Here is a 20,479-nt window from a genome sequence, read left to right as displayed (position 1 = left end):
ACAAAATTGCATTATTTGCAAATACTTAATCACGAGTTCCACAAATATGGCCTCACAGGGTTTGAGCAAGCCTCCAATTCTTGGCTCTGTTGATTCGGACTAAAATCTGAGCAAGTATCCAGGAATATGTGAGAGGCTGGTCTTTCGAAACGACAGTGTGAGGGTTGTGCAAAGACAAATACACTACATCAGGGTTTCTGCAGGTATCAGCAAATCTAATTTAATGATTTTCAGTGCCACTTAAAACAAACTAAATGCCCATGTTCTACTGCACATGGTTATTATACAGTATATCGTCACAAGCTTACAATCTGTATAGACAATATTGTTAGCATCTGACAATGATAATCGTGAATAGTTGAAAAGTTAACAATAACTGGTGTAAATATAGTTAAAGGGTTTCTCAATGTAAAGTGTTCTGAGTCACTGGAGAAATGTTATAATATTATTATATATATAATTCACTTCACTTCACGCTCATGTAGCTCATTCCGTTTGATGACAAAATATTTCCACACAGTGACATTTGGCTATGTGATAACATTTTCTCTACTAACTTTTGTTACTTAATTAGCAGCGCTTCTCACTAGTGAGTCGGGACTAACTGTGTGTGTTAGCTAAAGGCTGAAATATACTCTCGCATCACGTAGCTTGCGTACGCAACTTGTTATGCTCCTCCCCCATGTACCCTCCTGCAGTTTCTTAATTACTGTTTGAAAATGATTTCTATGCACATTTTTTTTTAAAACACAAAAAAAACATATAGAGACATGTTTACATGTATGTTCTGAATGTTTGAATTCTATGTTGTTAAAATAAAGTTAGAAAAAACTGATTGGTCAGCTTGTTTATGACATAATTTCCATGGTTCACACAGCACACCTTTGCGAACGTCCTCCGGTTTCTAAGCAATGTGTACTTGTGACCGTTGTTTTAAAAAGATTAGTTCCAGCTCCAACATTTAAGTGAGGGTCGCTACCACTACTGCACACAGGAAAATATGCGCGTATTGAAACAAAGATTGTGAATGAGGCTCACTCTGTTCATGTAATTCTATTGTTGAATACACATGCTCAGGTGCTGAGAGCAATGCACAGAGTGAGACCTCTTGTATCCAGTTTGAAAGCCAGAGACGAAGATGTAGCCATTTTTAGATGGCAGCAAATGTATTGAGTTAATTTTCATTTATCGTTCGATTGATTAACTTATTATCAGCCCAGGCCTACAATTGTAATGCCTCTGGACATAGAATTTAAAGGGGAACATTATCACAATTTCAAAAGGGTTAAAACCATTAAAAATCAGTTCCCAGTGGCTTATTTTATTTTTCGAAGTTGTTTTCAAAATTTTACCTATCACGCGCTATCCCTAAAAAAAGCTTCAAAGTGCCTGATTTTAACCATCGTTATATACACCCGTCCATTTTCCTGTGACGTCACATAGTGATGCCAACACAAACAAACATGGCGCATAGAACAGCAAGCTATAGCGACATTAGCTCGGATTCAGACTCGGATTTCAGCGGCTTAAGTGATTCAACAGATTACGCATGTATTGAAACGGATAGTTGTAGTGTGGAGGCAGGTAGTGAAAACGAAATTGAAGAAGAAACTGAAGCTATTGAGCCATATCGGTTTGAACCGTATGCAAGCGAAACCGACGAAAACGACACAACAGCCAGCGACACGGGAGAAAGCGAGGACGAATTCGGCGATCGCCTTCTAACCAACGATTGGTATGTGTTTGTTTGGCATTAAAGGAAACTAACAACTATGAACTAGGTTTACAGCATATGAAATACATTTGGCAACAACATGCACTTTGAGAGTGCAGACAGCCCAATTTTCATCAATTAATATATTCTGTAGAGATACCCTCATCCGCCCTCTTTTCCTGAAAGCTGATCTGTCCAGTTTTGGAGTTGATGTCCAATGCAGGCCAGGGAAGCTAGGGTCGATATTCTTCTCTTGATCATCTTCGGTGGCATAAGGGACGGTGTGAGCCAAGACATCCAGGGGGTTTAGCTCGCTCGTCTGCGGTAACAAACTGCCGCCATTGCTTGCCGTGCTACCGAGGCCCTTTGTCCCTGAATTGCTCACACACTCCGGCAGATTTCTTTGACTTTATCGTTGGAAATGCATCTGCTTTGAGTGTCGCAGGATATCCACACATTCTTGCCATCTCTGTCGTAGCATAGCTTTCGTCGGTAAAGTGTGCGGAACAAACGTCCAATTTCTTGCCACTTTCGCATCTTTTGGCCACTGGTGCATCTTGAATCCGTCCCTGTTCGTGTTGTTACACCCTCCGACAACACACCGACGAGGCATGATGTCTCCAAGGTACGGAAAACAGTCGAAAAAACGGAAAATAACAGAGCTGATTTGACTCGGTGTTTGAGAAAATAGCGGATTGCTTCCCGATGTGACGTCACGTTGTGAAGTCATCGCTCCGAGAGCGAATAATAGAAAGGCGTTTAATTCGCCAAAATTCACCCATTTAGAGTTCGGAAATCGGTTAAAAAAATATATGGTCTTTTTTCTGCAACATCAAGGTATATATTGACGCTTACATAGGTCTGGTGATAATGTTCCCTTTTAATTATTTTTAATGCAGTTTAAGGCCTTCATATTCACAAAATCAATTTAATGACTTTCAATGCTTTTTAATGACTTGCGAAAACCCTGTACATTTTCTTTTAAAGGTTCAATGAGTTTTAACTTGGAAAAAATATCGCAGATTGTTTGTTTGTCAACTATCAATGCACCCTGTATGTTACTCATGTGTCTTGACGCCGACCCAACAAATACGACCAGCCAACTGGTGTCTGGATGTGGAGTGGAAAAACTGCCTATATATGATGACAGCATGCAAGTACTGTGGGAGGAGACGAGGTAGATTGACAGCATTTGCAACTCTGCTGATCCAAATCGTCAAGTAAAAGCAATCAAAACCATATGTGACTAAAATTACTCAAGCCAACTGGAAATTTTTTGGCATAAAAAAAAGCTTCAATTATTAATAATTACGACTGCCTAATTCAGAAATATTATACAAAACCACAAAAATATTTATTTCACAGACTGTGAATCAAAAGCACCAGCGTGGCAAATAATTCAATCAGGCTATATAAATAGAACATGAACAAATCAGGCTAGTAAGTAAATTATTTTGAGTGGCTCAGAAAGATAGAAGCGGGATAGTGTGGCATTACACTTACTGGCTAAATAATTGCACCTTTGCATTCAAATGTTAAAGCACAGACAGTGTTACTTTAACCAATAATATTTTTTAAGGCAGACATTTGTGAAGAGAAATTTAATAAAAAGACATTTTCTCCAGATGGAGTCGACAAGTGAGGAGCCATGTTCTCCTCATCACAATTAACGCAAAGAGAAATATGTGAGACCACAATGGTGTCCTATTAACGAGACTTAATTACATTAGCATGGGAACTTCCCAGAACTCCCCTGTCTCTACACGTGAAAAACACATTTAGTCCGACCGCAAACAATGATACAGATGAAATGTCACAGTAGTGGGCAGGCAAGAGAGGCCTACTTCACCGCAGGACACGCATGATTGAACTGAAGAAGAAGACAACATACACTTTTATGGTCTAATAAAAATCACAATACGAATGCGGCCTAAAACCACACTTTGTTGAATTGATGTATAACATTTATTGACTGACTCCACGTGCCTGCCCATGCACGGCCAGTTATTAGGACTCCTCACCCCAAAAAAGCATAATCAAATGAATTTCTAGTATATACAGGTATATCCCAGCATCAGGACTTTTAAGACTTTCTAAAATGTCCTTTTCAGCAATGGGACAATAGCTAAGAACTCAAACAGTCTTAGTATTTATACCAATAATTTAATCATAAAACTCTCCTTAAATTTCCTTCACATGATTTATAAAAACTATCTATCATTTATTTGGGAGTAGGTAAACATTTATTACACTATTAGCATTAGTTTCATGAAGGTTTTGGGTGTCTACCAGACAGATATTGTGAAATGTTAAGTTGCGTCCAAATTTAAACGAGGCGATTTAAAATCCCAATTCAAAGGCTCCTTATAACTTTTCACATTTTTGCTCTGCACATTCAGGGCCCTATTCTCTCATTTGTTTTATTACATGGCTTGAAGTTAAGCATGTTTGTTTTATTCGTATTCTCCCATCCAGCCTGATGACACGCCCACACCACGTAAATCAGGCAAAATTGTGTAAGTCTGGAATGAAGGCGGGTCCATTACTAATGAGGCGGGCTCATTGTCGTCAAGCTCTTTTTTCTAGGTTGCGTTAAAAGAACGATAATGGAGTTTTATTAAAGCTCCATCCATCCCCTCGCACAAGCGTGAGGCTATAAACCTAACCTAAAATTTACGAAAACTGCTTTGATACAGTAAAGGCTAACTAATTACTTTATAAGAATACACAACAGGTTACGTAACTATTAACAACAAAAATAATCGAAGTACTCGCAACACTGGTTATCTAGCCATTAAACACTTGAACAACCTTCAGCACTTTGCACGTTTTGTTCAAGATACCGATACCTTATATCGCCATTCGGACTAAAAATACTGGGATATCAGTTTTGGTCCATATATTCCAACCCTATCCCAAATACACAACAGCAGATACCAATAGCTAAAAAAAGTTACGTACTATTACATAACTATTAACAACAAAAATAATCGAAGTACTCGCAACACTGGTTATCTAGCCATTAAACACTTAAACAACATTCAGCACTTTGCACGTTTTGTTCAAGATACCGGTACCGTATATCGCCATTCGGACTAAAAAATACTGGGATATCAGTTTTGGTCCATATCTTCCAGCTCTATCCCAAATACACAACAGCAGATATCAATAGCTAAGAAAAGTTACGTACTATTACGTAACTATTAACAACAAAAATAATCGAAGTTCTCGCAACACTGGTTATCTAGCCATTAAACACTTGAACAACCTTCAGCACTTTGCACGTTTTGTTCAAGATACCGGTACCGTATATCGCCATTCGGACTAAAAATACTGGGATATCAATTTTGGTCCATATCTTCCAGCCCTATCACAATTACACAACAGCAGATACCAATAGCTAAGAAAAGTTAAGTGCTATTACGTAACTATTAACAACAAAAATAATCGAAGTACTCGCAACACTGGTTATCTAGCCATTAAACACTTGAACAACCTTCAGCACTTTGCACGTTTTGTTCAAGATACCGGTACCGTATATCGCCATTCGGACTAAAAATACTGGGATATCAGTTTTGGTCCATATCTTCCAGCCCTATCCCAAATACACAACAGCAGATACCAATAGCTAAGAAAAGTTGGTTTTGCATAATAGGGCCCTTTTAGGTCAAGTGGGAGGATGCCTCACAGTCAGAATCCGTGCAGCTGTGCACCTTTTTTCACTTAAGCACATGGGAGAATAGGGTTAATGGGTTGGTGCGCTTTTCCAGAAACAGCACCCCAGGTGTTGGCGTAGGCAAGGTCATCCAAACAATGCGCCCCTTAATTGGGATGCGGCTGTAATTGTGTATTATGTATTTTTCTCTTTTATTTGGCAGATTGTAAATCACGTACAGTATAAATATGCATTATCACAACCTTCCAGACTGGACTGTAACAGTGCCAATCTTTATTTACAAGTAAAACCTAATGTGCCTATGATATCTTTGTTTGTCAGGATTGTTTCAAAGTCCGCAAGAGTCACTGCTTTGCCAAAAGTAAAGGGTACTTAAGTGTTTTTCTATGAATGATAGTCATCACAGAGCAGTCATTGAATATCTTAATACTAGCAAGCAGTAAAGTCCACTCAGCAACTAATACTCTCCATATGCCTCGTACTGATGTAGTCCAAAGCCTCAGAGTTGTCCATTGTCAAGTCTCAGCTGAAAATGTAATTAGTGCTGGACTCTTGGCTGCTTCGAATAGAAAATACCATCAATACCACTCAAACAAATACATGGTTTTATTAAACAAATCAACTGTAAACATCATCATGTTTAAAGTTGTTTCCAGTTTCAGTTAACTAGCTTTGTGTCATGATCTGTTTCTGGTTGTCTTGTGCTTTGTTCCCCATGTGCTCCATTGTGTTCTGAGATACACCTGTTTTTTCCCCTCTCCTTCCTCCTGGTCAAGTCCAGGGGTTTCGTGTATTCAGCTTGCATACGCACAAAAACCAACTGGACGCTATTTTTCACAACAGTGATGAGATGTATCAAGAGTGAACTTGATGTGGACACATGCGATGCCTCACGCCAACTTCATGCTTTATGTACCGTATTTTTCGGACTATAAGTCGCAGTTTTTTTCATATTTTGGCCGGGCTCCAGTGCGACTTATATATGTTTTTTTCCTTCATTATTATGCATTTTTGGCAGGTGCGACTTATACTCCGGTGCGACTTATACTCCAAAAAAACCGGTACACAAATTTCTAAGGACTCTGGATACTTTGGTGATAACCAGAGGTGGTCGTTCTGGCTTTGCCAACATTTGATATGAACAATGTAAAACGATTGAGGCACGGGCACAAAATTCACTTTTTCTCCAGTACAGTACATTTAATGCCTTATATTCATATTACTATATGTGAGGACATCTACTAATATGTAGGTGATCATTTTGCCATCTATTGCTGTCACAATTTGTTCATGTGACTCAAGCACAGCCAGTTGGGCAGACAACAGGTGGCGGCACACTGGCCTGAAGACTGTGGAGGACAAGACCAACTCTGTCACGTAGGGCTACGACAGAAAGTCCTCTCCTGTGTTCTAATAATAAATTGATTAATCAAACAAGCGCCAAAGTCTTTTGTATTCTCTGTGATATGCTGGCATGTTTAAATTTAAAAGATTGTCAACCAAATATTGCATAATTTTCACATGAAACTAAACTGGCTGTTAGCATACTAGATGGCTAATTTCAATATTATTTGCGTATTTATAAGGGTGCAGACATCTGCGATCAATTCTGAATGGATTAGTGTGTGCACACACTTTATTACATCTGAATTTTTTTCTTGCGTACGCCGTTTTCTGGATTTGAATGTACGCCAATTATTTGTAGGAAATCCACACAACTCAATACATGAGGCCCGAGGTGTTTTCAGTTGTCTAAATAGTCTATGTATTTAGTTCTCGGTTTGTTGTCTAGTCTTTGTGCGGTCATCATATGTCTTGTGTGTCGAGTTCCTCGGCAAAATAGTGTTGGAAAAAAAATATGAGCATGAACGCTAGCTACGTTTTGTGTGTTTGGGACAGTACTCCATTGTTGCTCTGTCCTTGTTAGCCTGCGTTTGGGTCTACCTTACCTTGCCGCCACATCTCGACCGTGAACCTTTGCTGACCATAAAATATTTGGTACAAATTAATTATGATCTCCAAAGCAACTAAACACTTTTCCAAAGCTCTGTTTTCCAAATGCTATCTACAGATTTCAGGGGATTGGAGAAAAAAATCAAGTACATTTTAAGAAATTTAAGTTCATTAAATTGTCATCAATTCAAACCCCAGAAGCAACTTCAATCAACCAATCAGTACATTCCAGTGAAAGCTGGTAGAAAAGCCCCGATGAAATTGTTGAGGATTTTTGGTGGCAAGTACTGATAGTATACCTCAAGCCAAGATAAGAACTTCCAGATGACAACCATGAAATGTTTTTTTTACAACACACAGTCAGCAGCTACACACAGGGAGCAGACCCTGAGATGTCCACAACAAGACATGAACCAAAGATCTTGTTTAATTGACAACAGCTGACTTCAATAGTGTTTGATGCTGTCTGAAAAAGACGCACAGTAGAAAACTTAGACTATACTTAAAATACTTGAACCTCTAGGCTTACAGGTTTCCTGCTGGTCTCAAAGAGTACCAAGGAACGCTTGAGGGACCAAAGCATTTTACTGGATCCCTGAAAGCATTTTTTATTTCGTACCTGTTAATTACCACTAAAGACGCAATTGAACAAATTAAATATTCAAAATCCCTGAAATGTAAAAAATAGAAGCAATGGATCACTGTATTGGAAGTAATTGTCTAGCATCTCACTTTCCGGCCTTAATTTGTGCACCGTCCTCGACTGTTATTGGTTCCTCGGAAGCTTTATGTGCAACAACAGAGCTGAATCGCTCTCTTCCTGCACATCTGCTGTGAATTTAGCTATGACAGCAGAAACCGTGCTGCAGACGTTTTCAGCAGCAAATATACAGTAACCTTAAATACTTCATCATAGTGACATGATTCCCAATAGGCAGGAAATGAAAAAGGAAACTTGTCAATGCAATGAAATACATCCTCAATCCTTAGGTATTATGCCAGCAGGACAATGAAACCGTGTGCATTCTCTTTGCAAACACCTTGCCTTTAAATAATATTATGTCCATCAGAAAAATTGCTTTTGTTTTTATGCACTCCATACAACAGAGTAAGTTCAGTGCAAATATGTATAATGCTTATAAACTATTAATTCTATACTTTGTCAAATTGTCTTGGATGGCGGCGAGGCGATGCAAGTAATGGTAATGGACAACATTTTCACCACTTTATACACTAAAATGTGTCAAAGATCTACTCCAGCAAAGTGTTGCTTTCCTTGAGGTGGATGCAGATGTTTCGCTTTAGCTTTCCACTGAAATCTTTAGGGACTAAATTCCAAGATGGAATGCCATGATTTGAACGCACTCTAAACATAAGGAAAATCAATCACAATGTATAGGCAGACAAAAGGCTTACTGGGATATGGTTCCAAAATATTACATTTACCATAATACGGACATTGATTTACTCAGTCAACAGGCAGCTAGACGTTACCTATGAAGCAATCATGATTTGTTTCAATATTATTTCATAAAAAATATGGATGGCTTATAAATCCAGTTCAAGATTCCGCCTGATAGCTCAGTTCTATTTTCAGCAGAATGTTAGCTTTACAGGTACAGAGCCCCTTTATTGAAGGTAGCCTGGGACCTGTCCAGGATGGCCCCACCTCTCACTTTTTGGCAGCTGGGATAGGCTCCAGCTTCCTGCAACACTACAAAGGATGATTCGAAATAGATGGATGGTTTACTTCAAAAATGTATCCACAATTGCATCGTACGGTTTGTATGAGTATTCCTCTTTGACTTGAAGGTGGGGAAGGTGGAATTTATGGAGAATCGGAAAATGAGGTCATAAAAATACAACCCTATAACACCTAATACATGTGAAGGACTGACCCCTTACCTTTCTTTGAACAAGTGAAAAGACACATGTTTTTCTAAGAACAATATGGTCTTTCAACATTAAAACCGCCTAAAACGTTTCAACAGAAGATTAATATTTGACAGTTGTGTTCTTATACAAAAAAATCTATTTCGTGTCCTCCGTGTTACTTAAAATAATAGCATGTGACTATGTATCAAGCCAGACGTCGTCGACAACATTTGACAAGTGTTTCACATCATGCACTGAGGTCTTAATAGTAAAAGCTTATTACATAACAAGTCTCTGAGCAAACATAAAACTGTCAGTCGGTAGTCGCTGAGAATTGGCAGGCGGCTCGGTGGCTCAGCGCTCTGTGGAGGGTTAATACATCATGGCAGTCATCAGACAGACCCAGGCTGCGCTATGCCAGGCCAGCTGGTCCGCTGTGTCGAAAGCTCAGATGCGGTCACATTGAGTCGGGATATGGAAAGATTTCACGGACAAACGTTTATGGTCCAGGCTGGATTCAATATGCCACAACATACTGTAGCACCCGCCTACACCTGCCACTCTAAAGACCAACTCACCGTTACATTGTACTAATAATTTTTACCCTGGTGATTACTTAATACAAAGTAACAGGCCTTGAGCTGAAAAACATGTCTGCTACAGATTATGTAATCCATAAAACAGTATTGAAATGAGGGCTACAGCTATTGAATATTTTAGTAATGAAATAGTCTACTGAAAATTCCTACGATTTATCGATTAATTAAAGTAATTGGATGAAACACATTTTTGCTTGGCTAAAGAGCAAAACAAGACAAAACAAAACAAAACATTCCACTTAATAATCAATGACTAATTGGTTTCATTTTAAAACTACTAAAACTAAATGACATATTACAGTATGTTCATGACTGTCCATTTATGAACACCTAAACTAGTGACTAGAATATTTTAGGGTTTAGATATTTTGTAGTTTTTAAACTAAAATGAAAACAACTACTGCAGACACGAGGGTTACTAGAAATAACCAGCTACTGATTGGTGACCTAAAATGTTTTCATTCTCCATCTCTTTAATTACAGCGATGTTGTGACATCATTGTGTCATTTGTAATGAAATACTCAAAATTATTAAAACGTTTTATATATATTTTTTAAGACACGTGTGCTTTTATTATCTAACAGTATCAACATTTCGACATTTTCCTCATTACATCAGGCCTTTTTTAATCTATTTTTGATTCCATTTGTTGCTTTTTTTCATACATTTTATTTTGATAATGTGCCGTGGGCCATTAAAAAAAAGACCCACGTCCCACAAATGGCCCACAAGCCACACTTTGAACACTACTGGTTAATGTACTTCACCAAGAAGGCTATGTGTTCTCAAACAACATAAGAGTGTCTGCAAGCAAGGTTTAACGCTTTTGCAACTTTTGTGCACGCCATGCTTGGTTAAGATAATGCACACTTCCTGGGCTTGTGGAGGCGGATCTCCAACGAGAAAATACTTTTGTCTTTTATGACCACTTGAATTTAGATACCGAATAAATGGACGATGCAAGACACACTGCCTTCTTTCTTCTACCTTCTGGCTCTTGCTAAATAGCCAGAGTAACTAAATTGGAAGGACGGATCTCTTCTGCTACGTCTCTGGCAAAGCAGATTTGTATGAGATGTGTTGCAAAAGCGTAGTTACGATGCATACCGCCACACTTTTATTATAATTTGTTTATGAGCAACGCCAAAGCGGAAGCAGCAAATACGCATTTGTGGCGGGGAAATGTATTTTTGTTTATGAATGCCTGCCTCAAATACAGGTGAAACTAAAAAAAATTTCAATATTGTGCAAATGTTTGTTTAATTCAGCAATTAGATGTACAAGGTGATACTATTATATGACTTAGGCTCATAACATGCTACTCAAGACATTTTAAGCCTTCTTTTGATACAATTTCGATGATTACGGCTTACAGCTTATAAAAACTTCTAATTGAAAATCAGGAAAATTTGGGGGTTTTCAAAACCTGTAAGCCATGATCATGGAAATTATAACAAATAAAGACTTGACATATCTCCCTTTGCAAGTAATCAGTTTACATCACATTTCAGTTTTACATTCTGAAGTTGAATTGCTGACATCAATGGACTTTTACACGATATTCTAATTTCTTGAGTATCAACTGTATATGAATATATAGGAAACACTCGATATGCTTCCTCCTTCCTTTGCATTGGCAACATACGCGCGTCGGACCATATTAAAAGTCATCATGTGTTTAGCTTTACCGTTAAATAAATGAAGACTAAATTACTTGATCACTATTTTGTATTCGTGTTACCATATAGCCCTAATTGAAATAAATGTATTTGCATGTAAAACTGATCAATGTCCATGCAACTTCAAAAGTAGCAATTATATATAAATGTTTTCCTTGTTTTTTTTTAAGCCAAATGTTTTCTGAGACTAATCTCAAGTATAATGGAACTTCTACTAAAAATTCTGAGGTTGTTAAGTTCCAAATTCAAGCGACATTTTAGTAAATCAATGCCACAAGAGTGTTTTTGTATTTATTTCAACCACAGACCCAAGAGGAAAAGTGTGATGATGACCATAGGACTGTTAAGTCGCCAAAGCCGTATGCGCATCTCCTTCCTGGTAAATAAAGAACAGATTGTAGACTGGAAAATGAATAGTGATTGGTCTTTATGTGAAGAGACTTTTGTGTGTGGCTTCATCGTTCTGACAACCCACCATTTAGTACACAAAATGTGCGACAGTAAAAGATACTGTAGATGCTAGACCGCTTCCTAAAGTCATAAAAGTTAAAAGGTGTTCATTATAGCTAACACACCTGTAACCCTCCAGGCTCGTGTTCCTAGGATGTTTATATCACCACCTCCGTTTCTTTCTCCTCTTGAGCACTGGAGAGGTCACATGCTTTTTATTTAAATATTTTGCTGTTTAACTTATCTCTTCTTCTTCACATAGAAAAAGTGGCGTCCCCTCCCACCCCACTGCAACTTGTCAAGCAACGACAACAAGAAGAAGCGCTCCGGGGAACCCCGACATGTCTCTGGTTTGACGAAGTCTGAAGACAGTTCAAAAGTAACCACAAGTCAACAGCTGTTAAAGACACTGAGTGGACAAGGTGTCATCGCTGGAATTTTCTTGTGCGGCCATTGGAAAGTTTTCCCATAGTTTTTGCCAGATTCTGTAATAAGGTTTTTGTTTAACTTCTGACATAATGTAATGAATATGGGCTGGCACACACCTTAACAACACATGTTGAAAAGCATATCTTGTCAGGTTAGAGCCATAAACTGTAACAACTTACTAAAAACATACATATCAGAGAGACCGTTGTCTTTGTAGTTTAAGATAGACCCTTTTGAAACTGTTCAAACATAAGTTATATCATGAATACATTGATGGCCTGTGACTCTGTATGAACACATTGTCCTCCTATCCCTCTTGAACTAGGATGGTCTGTATGAGGGTATACCTTCCAATTATGATGGTAGCGAGACTGGGTATGGTTCAGAAGTTCTTATTAAAATAATGTACCGTACTAGAACTGTGACTGTCAGCTGCCAGTGTTTTCTAATGTTTCTGTTCCATATGTCTATTTTACTTTCTCACAACAGTGAGATGATACATGGTCAGGAAGGGGTTAAGCACTCAGCTCTACAAACTCTGCTTCAGATTGCTGGAAGCTCATGGTTCAGCCTTTAAATACCGTCATTTGACACATCCCGACAGGGGCTTGCAGCAGAGCACATCTGCTGACTCAAACTCTAACGTATAGCGAGCTCTGGTGTCACTGACACTTTGCTTGGGGCAGCATGAAGGCATTTATACTAATGTGTATGCTGGTGCAGCCATGGCTGGGAACGGGTTCAGTCGGGAACTCTGATTACAACTCACAGCTGATAGCAGGACCATCACCTGGAAGAGACCTCAGCAGGTTCTTCAGCAACTATTGGAAAGCCACGCGGGCAAGGGTAAGAACTTGTTTTATATACAACATCCTTATATATGCTGTTATAACTAAGTCTCAAAAACTTGATATTAAAGTCAAGCCAATATCTTCCCCACTTGATAATGACAAAATCTCTTTGCACTTCCTCTTAAGCACACACCCCTCTTATGGCAAACATTTCCTTACTCAACACGAGAAAGACTTCAACAACAGATACCCTAACACAACCAAAATATCCTATTTCAGAAACACCTGAGCCAACCAAAATCAAACTTTTTTTTGTCAGCGGGAAAATGCATGCAGTGTGTAAAAAAAAAAGAATCAATCTATTCAACATTTCAATCTAGTTTTAATTAGTAGGATGTTTTGGGAACAGTTGTTAAATGTCAGAAACAGTCAGAACTTGGACTTAGAAGAAAGATAAAAAGAACACTCTAAAAAGCACGAGAACGGAGTAAAAAATCAAATAGAATAAAATATAATTAAATGAATAAAAAAGTGATAGAATATAATTAAAAAACAATAGAAGGGATAGAATAAGACAAATAAAAGGGTTCACATAGTTACAAGTACATAAAGGAACATAAATACACAATAAATAAGAATACAAAATAAACACAATGTAGATTAAATGTTAAACAGCCATTCAATTTGGCTGTGGTCACTATACTGAGGGAAATATTTAAGGTGTACATACATGATGATAGAAAATACAAGAACAGGCCAAAGAGTCCTTTCATGATGTATGAATCTATTGTGTTTTACAGGTAACTGAATCAATGATTGTATTTAATAGGTAAAATGTTATATGGTCATTACTTTGTATATATATCAGTTTAGATTTTTGAAACACTGTTTATTTGGGAACTAATCATTGCAAGTGTAAGCGCTGAGTGCAAGTTGTTATCACTTCTATCAAAGGTCTAAATGTTTAAATTTCACAAGACAAGAATGCGTAAAAACAACGTATGTGTTACTGTCATGAAAACACAGTTATGGGTCGTAGATACACCAAGTAACGTGTTTTATGCTAAAACTATCCCACATTTTGAATACATGGGTTTAATATGTTCTGCAGAGAGCACTGCCTCCAGCCGATGAACCAGACGATAGCCCAATCCCAGCAGCAGCAGATGAATCAGGTAGGATAAAGAACTGTCTGAAATAAATTGCAACTGAAGCAACAGCTGTGCACACCGGGTAGTTCTCGAAATAAGTTTGTTGTTTAAGTTTGAACAAATAGAATACTGAATTTTGATAGGTATTCCACTAATAATAATAATAACTGCAATGGGAAACAAAGCAGAGACATCAAATAGTTTTAAAGTTAAATGGTTATCCCACAAGGCAGAACAGGGTAAACCTGGATCTTTTGAACAGTATAATTTATAAAGTCTGCCAAGTTGACAAAAAATGTATATACTTCGTTTGTGACTGTAGCCCTAAACTATGTTACAATATTCCTGTTTAATGATAGGCTGCTGGACTGTTCGAGTACCAACTTCCTCCACCCCAATATTATTACTGTTCTCCATGAATTGATTAACGTGGACCCCAACTTAAACAAATTCAGGTGTTACCATTTAGTGGTCAATTGTATGGAATATGTACTGTACTGTGCAATCTACTAATAAAAGTTTCAATCAATCAATCCAAATTGATGTGTGTGCTGCTGCTATGTTCCAGACTTGCCAACTTGTCTACTGTGCGTCTGCCTAACTGGCTCAGTGTACTGCGAGGAAGTCAGTCCTGACATGACCTCTGTTCCCACCCTTCCGAAGGAGACAGCCTACCTGTACGCCCGCTTCAACAAAATCCAAAAGATTAGGACCAAGGACTTTGCTGACGTTGGTAAGGTTGCAAAAGGTCAACACCAAAACACACGATGTCTGTCAACTATTGCCTCAGTAACATTAAATATTGTGTTCTTTGTCATTCTCTTAAGTTCTACAAACCCCGTTTCCATATGAGTTGGGAAATTGTGTTAGATGTAAATATAAACGGAATACAATGATTTGCAAATCATTTTCAACCCATATTCAGTTGAATATGCTACAAAGACAACATATTTGATGTTCAAACTGACAAACTTTTTTTTTTTGCAAATAATCATTAACTTTAGAATTTGATGCCAGCAACACGTGACAAAGAAGTTGGGAAAGGTGGCAATAAATACTGATAAAGTTGAGGAATGCTCATCAAACACTTATTTGGAACATCCCACAGGTGAACAGGCAAATTGGGAACAGGTGGGTGCCATGATTGGGTATAAAAGTAGATTCCATGAAATGCTCAGTCATTCACAAACAAGGATGGGGCGAGGGTCACCACTTTGTCAACAAATGTGTGAGCAAATTGTTGAACAGTTTAAGAAAAACCTTTCTCAACCAGCTATTACAAGGAATTTAGGGATTTCACAATCTACGGTCCGTAATATCATCAAAGGGTTCAGAGAATCTGGAGAAATCACTGCACGTAAGCAGCTAAGCCCGTGACCTTCGATCCCTCAGGCTGTACTGTATCAACAAGCGACATCGGTGTGTAAAGGATATCACCACATGGGCTCAGGAACACTTCAGAAACCCAATGTCAGTAAGTACTGTTGGTCGCTACATCCGTAAGTACAAGTTGAAACTCTCCTATGCAAGGCGAAAACTGTTTATCAACAACACCCAGAAACGCCGTCCGCTTCGCTGGGCCTGAGCTCATCTAAGATGGACTGATACAAAGTGGAAAAGTGTTCTGTGGTCTGATGAGTCCACATTTCAAATTTTCTTTGGAAACTGTGGACGTCGTGTCCTCCGGACCAAAGAGGAAAAGAACCATCCGGATTGTTATAGGCGCAAAGTTGAAAAGCCAGCATCTGTGATGGTATGGGGGTGTATTAGTGCCCAAGACATGGGTAACTTACACATCTGTGAAGGCGCCATTAATGCTGAAAGGTACATTCAGGTTTTGGAGCAACATATGTTGCCATCCAAGCAACGTTACCATGGACACCCCTGCTTATTTCAGCAAGACAATGCCAAGCCACGTGTTACATCAACGTGGCTTCATAGTAAAAGAGTGCGGGTACTAGACTGGCCTGCCTGTAGTCCAGACCTGTCTCCCATCGAAAATGTGTGGCGCATTGTGAAGCCTAAAATAGCACAACGGAGACCCCCGGACTGTTAACAACTTAAGCTGTACATCAAGCAAGAATGGAAAATAATTCCACCTGAGAAGCTTCAAAAATGTGTCTCCTCAGTTCCCAAACGTTTACTGAGTGTTGTTAAAAGGAAAAGTCATGTAACACAGTGGTGAACATGCCCTTTCCCAACTACTTTGGCACGTGTTGCAGCCATGAAATTCTAAATTACGGTAATTATTACTTGCAAAAAAAAAATAAAGTTTATGAGTTTAAACATCAAATATCTTGTCTTTGTAGTGCATTCAATTGAATATGGGTTGAAAAGGATTTTCAAATCATTGTATTCCGTTTATATTTACATCTAACACAAATTCCCAACTCATATGGAAACGGGGTTTGTAAAATACATTTTGCTGATAAAATACAGGCATAAAGACATTGACAACAATTAAAAATATAAGCAAAACTTAACTGTTATCGTGAGAACAAATATGCATTATATGCTTGTGGCTTACCATTCACGTGTACAGACCAGACTCCATTTTCTAACCCTTGTCCCTTTCGAGACACCATCCTTGTTAAAGTGTTACACACACACGCTAACAATACAATGCAATCAATCAGTCATTCTTTACAATAATAGAGAGGAAAAGTACTACATACATTGTTGACTACAGTAAGGCGGGATGGTAACCGCAAAAGAAAATGAGTATGTTTGTTTTCTCCTTGTGGTTCTATAGTGACACTAAGGAGGATCGACCTGACGGGGAACCTGATCTCAGAGATTGAAGATGGAGCGTTCTCTAAACTAAGTTTATTGGAAGAACTGTCTCTAGCTGATAACAGGCTGGTTAAACTCCCGGCACTCCCTGCCAAACTGAAATCGTTCAACGCCAACAACAACCTGCTGAAAACCAAGGGTGTAAAAGCTACAGCTTTTAAGGTGCATATAATACCGTCACTCCTCCAATTTTCTTTGAAGTTCCAGCAAAAGATAAAAGGATTATGATACAGCGAACCAGTGGCAAATGTAAAATTGTTCCACAATAAACGTTTTGTTTTCAATCAATAATATACAGGTAAAAGCCAGTAAATTAGAATATTTTGAAAAACTTGATTTATTTCAGTAATTGCATTCAAAAGGTGTAACTTGTACATTATATTTATTCATTGCACACAGACTGATGCATTCAAATGTTTATTTCATTTAATTTTGATGATTTGAAGTGGCAACAAATGAAAATCCAAAATTCCGTGTGTCACAAAATTAGAATATTACTTAAGGCTAATACAAAAAAGGGATTTTTAGAAATGTTGGCCAACTGAAAAGTATGAAAATGAAAAATATGAGCATGTACAATACTCAATACTTGGTTGGAGCTCCTTTTGCCTCAATTACTGCGTTAATGCGGCGTGGCATGGAGTCGATGAGTTTCTGGCACTGCTCAGGTGTTATGAGAGCCCAGGTTGCTCTGATAGTGGCCTTCAACTCTTCTGCGTTTTTGGGTCTGGCATTCTGCATCTTCCTTTTCACAATACCCCACAGATTTTCTATGGGGCTAAGGTCAGGGGAGTTGGCGGGCCAATTTAGAACAGAAATACCACGGTCCGTAAACCAGGCACGGGTAGATTTTGCGCTGTGTGCAGGCGCCAAGTCCTGTTGGAACTTGAAATCTCCATCTCCATAGAGCAGGTCAGCAGCAGGAAGCATGAAGTGCTCTAAAACTTGCTGGTAGACGGCTGCGTTGACCCTGGATCTCAGGAAACAGAGTGGACCGACACCAGCAGATGACATGGCACCCCAAACCATCACTGATGGTGGAAACTTTACACTAGACTTCAGGCAACGTGGATCCTGTGCCTCTCCTGTCTTCCTCCAGACTCTGGGACCTCGATTTCCAAAGGAAATGCAAAATTTGCATGGTTGGGTGATGGTTTGGGGTGCCATGTCATTTACTGGTGTCGGTCCACTCTGTTTCCTGAGATCCAGGGTCAACGCAGCCGTCTACCAGCAAGTTTTAGAGCACTTCATGCTTCCTGCTGCTGACCTGCTCTATGGAGATGGAGATTTCAAGTTCCAACAGGACTTGGCGCCTGCACACTGCGCAAAATCTACCCGTGCCTGGTTTACGGACCATGGTATTTCTGTTCTAAATTGGCCCGCCAACTCCCCTGACCTTAGCCCCATAGAAAATCTGTGGGGTATTGTGAAAAGGAAGATGCAGAATGCCAGACCCAAAAAACGCAGAAGAGTTGAAGGCCACTATCAGAGCAACCTGGGCTCTCATAACACCTGAGCAGTGCCAGAAACTCATCGACTCCATGCCACGCCGCATTAACGCAGTAATTGAGGCAAAAGGAGCTCCAACCAAGTATTGAGTATTGTACATGCTCATATTTTTCATTTTCATACTTTTCAGTTGGCCAACATTTCTAAAACTCCCTTTTTTGTATTAGCCTTAAGTTATATTCTAATTTTGTGACACACGGAATTTTGGATTTTCATTTGTTGCCACTTCAAATCATCAAAATTAAATGAAACAAACATTTGAATGCATCAGTCTGTGTGCAATGAATAAATATAATGTACAAGTTACACCTTTTGAATGCAATTACTGAAATAAATCAAGTTTTTCAAAATATTCTAATTTACTGGCTTTTACCTGTATAGTGAGATTGTCCACAGCACAATTAACATGGATTTGTTAGTAGTGTGGGTCTGTGTTGTAATTAGTATATATAATTTCTATAATCTGACAGAAACTGATCGGGCTGGTCAACTTGTACCTGGCTGACAATGAGATGGAAGCGGTTCCACAGATCCCAGAGAAGGTTCGGATCTTACATCTGCAGGTATATATACATACATATATTTTTTTTAATACTAGGATTCAGAAATGACTGGCCTTTCTGCCATTGATTGTTATACTTTTTTTGTTGTTTTTGTGGACAGTTTTTACTCACTTGGTTTCATTCATGATGTTGTGTCCCTCCCACTAGAACAACAACATCACAGATGTCAACATAGACACCTTCTGTAGGTCCAATGACACCTACTACCTTCGACCTAGCCTCAGTGATGTCCGTCTGGATGGAAACCCTGTAATTCTCTCAAAGTACCCTGACAGTTTCACCTGTATGCAGGTACTTCCTGTTGGACGTTACCGATGAAGAAGCAGCAACATTATTGTTATTACCTTATAGCTAACGGAACAGACTTTTTTCCCACCTGACAGCTGTGGGAAAATTTAATATTCTGGGTTTTGGGGAAATTGTCCTCAACAATACAAACAGCATGTGAAAGTGTCAGGTAAAATAAGATTAAAAAAGATAGAATTGAGGGTGTTTCTTCTTCTGATGGGTAGTACCAAGTCAATTGTCGGGAGTAATCTTTGAGTGTCAGCAGAAGTGGCATCAGAAACAGAGCGTCTAGTCCTGACAATTGGTCAAAGAGGAGTCTTAAGATGGACTTTTCATGAGCTTAATGAGTGAAGAGGTAGTAAATAGTTTATTCATTCACCACTGATGAATATCACTGCCGAGTAGAACACTATATTACAATCCACTGAATCACAATTGGTACCTTGTTCTTTTTGTAAACATTTCTACAGCCCTGTGTATTGATTTGCCATTGTTTGAAATAATTCCAGTATTAGTTACTGTCAGTCTTTAATGTGAGTATATTGTCATATCTCCATTTACAGCTTTAATTTATAAACACCACTTGAATTAAAGTAGCAAAGCATTTATCGATAGGAATGTAAAGATTACTCTATAATTTTATCATGTTTTGTATGCAACTTGTCCCGCAGAGATTAATTGATTACCAATGTGTATAGAATAGTGACTGTACAGTAATATGGCTATGTGTTAAGTCTTTTTGTTTTATTAAATATTTTTAATAAAGTTAAACTTTTTATATATTTTCCTTTATTTGTGGTCAATGTCATTGTTATTGTTGGGGGTCATTTAAATGGAGTCAGATCATTTTGAAGTCATAAAAACCATCCTAATTAAAATTCTTGCAAATTGAGGCTAAGGATGCATTTAGTTTGCTAAACAAACAATAACATTGTACATACTGTATATCCTGGTAGCTCATTTAACAGCAGCTGTCAAGTCAAGTATTAGAAACCACACATTGAAGGA

The 20,479-nt window shown here is 38.4% G+C and overlaps 2 protein-coding genes across 5 annotated transcripts in view; one reads left to right on the top strand and one right to left on the bottom strand.

The window, feature by feature from the left end:
- The window catches only part of cenpp (centromere protein P), a 136,445-nt gene that overhangs the window by 91,717 nt on the left and 24,249 nt on the right, over window positions 1-20,479 (bottom strand). The window lies entirely within an intron of this gene.
- Window positions 12,986-20,197, top strand: ogna (osteoglycin, paralog a). The gene is made up of 6 exons (XM_061929758.1): window positions 12,986-13,222; window positions 14,279-14,342; window positions 14,887-15,051; window positions 17,071-17,273; window positions 19,091-19,183; window positions 19,331-20,197. The coding sequence occupies exons 1-6, from the start codon at window positions 13,064-13,066 to the stop codon at window positions 19,499-19,501; spliced, it is 855 nt and encodes a 284-aa protein (XP_061785742.1). The 5' UTR covers window positions 12,986-13,063; the 3' UTR covers window positions 19,502-20,197.

Source organism: Nerophis lumbriciformis, linkage group LG03 (assembly GCF_033978685.3).
Source record: "Nerophis lumbriciformis linkage group LG03, RoL_Nlum_v2.1, whole genome shotgun sequence".
NCBI classification, from domain to species: Eukaryota; Metazoa; Chordata; class Actinopteri; order Syngnathiformes; family Syngnathidae; genus Nerophis; species Nerophis lumbriciformis.
Note: the sequence above shows the minus strand (reverse complement) of the source record. Positions and strands in the feature narration are given on the sequence as shown.